Here is a 4,899-nt window from a genome sequence, read left to right as displayed (position 1 = left end):
AGAGAGAGAGAGAGAGAGAGAGAGAGAGAGAGAGAGAGAGAGAGAGAGAGAGAGAGAGAGAAAGGAGGGAAGGAATTCATGCCTTCAAACACATCTTTTAATCTAATCTGGGAAAGAAGCATTATTTATGTGAATCTTGAGTTGGGAAGACAAACTTTAATCATTTAGCTCATTTGACTGAAAAATCCTCCTATAATCTGTGCTACACCCTGTGCTGGAAGCAGATTTCAATAATTTGATTTTGAAAATCCCCTACAAAATTTGCTGCACACTTTGCTGGAAGCCTATATAAGAGCAAAGTAAAAGAAAACTTATACTCTGTCTGATGCCTCTCACCTTGCTAGCAAGTCCACTTTTTCATTGACATGTAATGAGCCACCATGTCTGGGATTCAAGTGTTTACTGAAGATCAACTGAGACATTCAGGATCATGGACTGAGTAGCTTCTGTATTCTTAGATCCCATTCTTAACTTGTTGATGTTGTTTTAGCTAGACCACAAACTAAATGACATCATATAAATACACACACACACATATATCACATTATATTTTGTGTGAATATAAGTGTTTATTTTTATTGATGTGTTTTTTATTTTTATTGATTTTTATTGAGGTTACATTTTTCTCTGCTCTCCCCCCCTTCTTTCCCATCCCGTACAACCCTCCCCCAAGTTCCCCATGCTCCCAATTTACTCAGGAGATCTTTTTTTTTCTAATTCCCAGGTAGATTAGATTTGTGTATGTCTTTCTTACAGTCTTATTTGTTGTCTGAGTTCTCTGGGAATGTGATTTGTAAGTTGGTTTTCCTTGCTTTATGTTTAAATACAACTTATAAGGAAGTACATATGATAACATATATTCTGTGTCTGGATTACTTCACTCAAAATGGTGTTTTCTAGCACCATCACTTTTCCTGTAAAATTCAAGATGTAATTTTATATATATAATACTCCATTGTGTAAGTGTACCACAGTTTCTTTATCCATTTTTTGTTTGAGGGTTATTTAGGTTGGTTCCAGATTCTGGTATGACAAACAATGCTGCTATGAACATAGTTGAGGATATGTCCTTGTGGCACAATTGAGCATCTTGGGATAAATACCTAAAAGTAGAATTACTGGGTTTTAAGTAAGGTTGTTTCTTAATTTTCTGAGAAATCACCACACTGACATCCAAAGGGGCTGTACCAGCTTGCATTCCCTTTAGAAACACAGAAGTATTCCCTTTACCAAACAACCTCTCCAGCATAAGTTGTCATCAGTATTTTGGATTTTGGCCATTCTTACAGTTTTAAGATGGACTCTCAACATAAAGCCAGCACTACCAAACCTTATTGAAGAAAAAGTGGGCAGTACATTTGAACATATTGGCACAGGAGACCACTTCCTATATATAACCCAGCAGCATAGACACTGAGATAACAATAAATTGGACCTCCTGAAACTGTAAAGCAAAGGACATGGTCAATAAGACAAAACAGCGGCCTACAGAATTGGAAAAGATCTTCACTAACCCCACACCAGATAAATGTCTGACCTCCAAAATATACAAAAATCTCAAGAAATTGGTCATCAAAAGAACAAATCAAAATTTATTCAGGTTCCCCAAATATTTGCGGGCATTGTAAAGCATGTACATCTCAGCAAACACCGTTCTTTCCAGCTCGATACATATCGATTATACCCTTCCTCACTCTGCCTATTTAACAGGTTTTTTTTTTATAATATGCCATTCCTTACAATGCTGTTTTTGGAGATTGTTTGTGCTATCTGACATTTAAAGAGATATTCCCCTGTTTCAGATGTCCATTCACCTAGCTTTCTGGGATATTGCTGTGATTAAATATTGACCATATTGAGGTAGAGGTTTGATTGGGATCATGAATTACAGCAAAGAAATGACAAAGCAGGCATATGGAGAATGCAACTAAATCATAGAATCTGAAAGAGCAAAGCTTACTGGCTTTTCTGAATTCTCACACAGCCCTGACTAGGGACAGCACCGCCCACAGTGGGCAGGGCAGTCTTACATCAATTACCCATTAATGAAATGGTTAAATAATTGTACAGTGGGTTAGTTCAACGAAGAGAAATATTTTAGTTAAGGCCCCCTAATTTATTAATGAACTTTGTGTCAAGGTGATGAAAATTAAGTAGAAAAAATACTTTGCATGCTCTATAGTGCTTGTTCATATCAAAAAACCCATTCTTCCTCCTAAATTTCTAGATATGGGAAGCTACTCAAATTTACATCAGTTTGTTCCCATACATTTGTATGTATGGTATTATAAAATATATTAAATTTAATCTAAGCACTCCTTTGGTGTATATAAAATTAGCATATTGGTATATCAACATGATAATAAAATATAGTTATAGGAGTAGGTAAAACTCCTGACACCAGCATGTATCTGATTTTTCACAGATGCCGCCCTCTGTGTGCAGTGCTGATTGTCTTCCTGGATTCAGAAAATTCTCACAGGAGGGAATGGCAGCCTGCTGTTTTGGCTGCAGTCCCTGCCCTCAAAATGAAGTTTCTAATGAGACAAGTGAGTGTTTGGTATTGGGTAAATCCTTCACATCATATAGATCATTTTCTCTCAGTCATACAGGGATGCTCAAATGACCAAAAGACAACTGAAGAAATAAAATACATTACTTTTTAAGTTAAGTTTTATAGGACTATGATTATTAACAAAGTCACTTTAAATAACTTGCTATACCATTGTAGTGGAATTTCAACTGTACTTTAATAAATAAAGACTGCCTGAAATCTAAGAGTAAAACAGTCCCACTGGTCAGCCTTACAGACCACATTATGGTAACATAAACCTTTATTCCCAGTAACCACAATGACATGCACATTTAATCCCAATAACTACCCTAGTAGATATAGAAATCAGGTGGTGCATCCCTTTAATCCCAGTGGTACATGCCTTAACCCCAGCCCTAGAGAGGAATATAAGACAATTTTCAGACATAGTCTCTTTTTGAGAGCCTAGAGACATGATAGCCATTTGGACTGAGGTTGAGTTAACAGTCAGTGGCTGACTGTTTTGCTTTTCAGATCTTCAGGTTGAACCCCGATTTCTGACTCTGGATTCTTATTAATCATTCTTCATTTGGTGCCCAACATTTTGTGATATGAATCCATGAAAATGACATTTTCTTGAGGCTTTTTATCCACCAGCCAAGGCCATGGATGAGAGTGGATTTCTAGTTCTAGGAGCTGGACCCAAACTCAGACACCTGGGTTTGAGAGAAAAACTAGAGCTCCTAGCTCCCATCTGCCCTGTCTTAACTTCCATATAAAGATCAAAAATATACAGAGAATTTGGCTACTGTATGCTATTGTTTTGTCTTTGAATTGTTTAACTTCTGAGGAAGGAGCCACAGCTGCTTAAAGGCATGTGATTATTGATGCTGCTGGATTGATCCAACCTATATATTTCGAAAATATCTTGACTTCAAAATTTAAGTCAAAAGATATGTTGCTGTGGAGAAGAGGTTTTACTTTTGTTTCCAAAGGAAGTAAGAGGCTGTGAACTCATTCTGGCTTAAGAAAATAAGGTTTGAGTGGGGGGAGGGGGAGAGGAGTGGGAGAAGGGGGAGGGAAAAGGGAGATGGGGAGGGAAACAGGAGGCGGGGAGGAGGCGGAAATTTTTTTTCCAATAAAAAAATTAAAAAAAAGAAAATAAGGTTTGATCAAGGAAGAGTCCCTGAAAACTCTCCAGTGGGAACAGATGACCCAGATGATCCAATGTGTCAGAGTACATTTGTTGCAGTATCCTCTGAATTTTACATCCAGAAGAGCTTCAAGACTTTGGCTGAAATGATCCAGTCTCATAGAGCAGTCCAATAAGGACTTTACATTAATTATAAATTTTCTTTGGGTCATCAAAAGATTATCAGCACCACCAAGCAGCAGGATGTAGCCTAGAAAATATGTTCAAATTCCCCCTAAGATGGATTATGGATATATGTTTTTGTTTAAATGTTTGTTACAAGTTGTTATGGCTAATGTTCAGGAAGAAAAGGTAAAGAAAGAAATTAGATTCAAGGTTCTTGTCTTGAAAAAAAAAACATCAGGTGGTCATGGTGCATGCCATTAATCACAGCACTTGAAGGTGGTGTGAGGCAGATCTTTGTGAATTCAAGGTCAGCCTGGTCTGCAGCTTGAGTTCTAGAATGGGCTCCATACATAGCTGCTTAAAAATCCTGTCTCAAAATAAACCAAAGAAAGAAGGAAGGACGGAAGAAAAGAAAGAAGAGAGATAAAGAAAAGAAAATAAGAAATGGAAAGAAAAAGGGATATACGTATGATAAAAGACAATTGTAGAACATTGAATCTACTCTGAAAAGAAAAAGGGGGATAAAGATATGAAAGGTAAATGGGGAGATTATTGAAACTACTTTTAAAAATCAACTGTTAGTTTTAAATATTTTACATTGGTTTTATTTGGTGTATTGTATACAAATTTTGGATATTGAAATAGCTTTGAGATTAAAATGTTCAAATATATGATACATGCATTTGAAGCTCATTTAACAATGTAATGCAAATTTTTAGTTTTTGAAATAAAGTATTATCCACTATTTAGGATAATAGAGCAGACTAAACTACTTCAGAGAAGATAATGGGCATTGAAGAAACTCCACATGGAGCTTTCTTTCTGGTGAAAGTAAGTCATTGGTAGAAAGTAAATTAGGTATAAGACGTTGGATTCACTTAGGCTACATAGAAAATATTTTTCTCAAAATGTCAAATGCAAATGGACTTGATATTGTGAATATATTTCTTCCCTGTATATATTGTATATATTCATTGTACTTATTGTATATAGTTTTCTTATATTAATTATAGACTTCTTTTTATTATTATTTTTATTGAGAATAGGA

General features: G+C 35.8%; 1 protein-coding gene across 8 annotated transcripts in view; it reads left to right on the top strand.

The window, feature by feature from the left end:
* Nucleotides 1-4,899, top strand: part of LOC126493056 (vomeronasal type-2 receptor 116-like) — a 42,495-nt gene that overhangs the window by 30,346 nt on the left and 7,250 nt on the right. For 6 of the 8 annotated variants that reach the window (XM_050129819.1, XM_050129817.1, XM_050129818.1 and 3 more), the window contains one exon: nt 2,426-2,549. In XM_050129819.1, coding sequence (XP_049985776.1) covers nt 2,426-2,549 — 124 coding nt within the window. The remainder of the gene's footprint in view (nt 1-2,425; nt 2,550-4,899) is intronic. The other 2 variants (XM_050129820.1, XM_050129821.1) reach the window with 1 other exon arrangement.

Source organism: Alexandromys fortis, unplaced genomic scaffold, assembly GCF_014885135.2.
Source record: "Alexandromys fortis isolate MF-2015 unplaced genomic scaffold, M_Fortis_MF-2015_v1.1 scaffold_282, whole genome shotgun sequence".
In the NCBI taxonomy this organism is placed as follows: Eukaryota; Metazoa; Chordata; class Mammalia; order Rodentia; family Cricetidae; genus Alexandromys; species Alexandromys fortis.
Note: the sequence above shows the minus strand (reverse complement) of the source record. Positions and strands in the feature narration are given on the sequence as shown.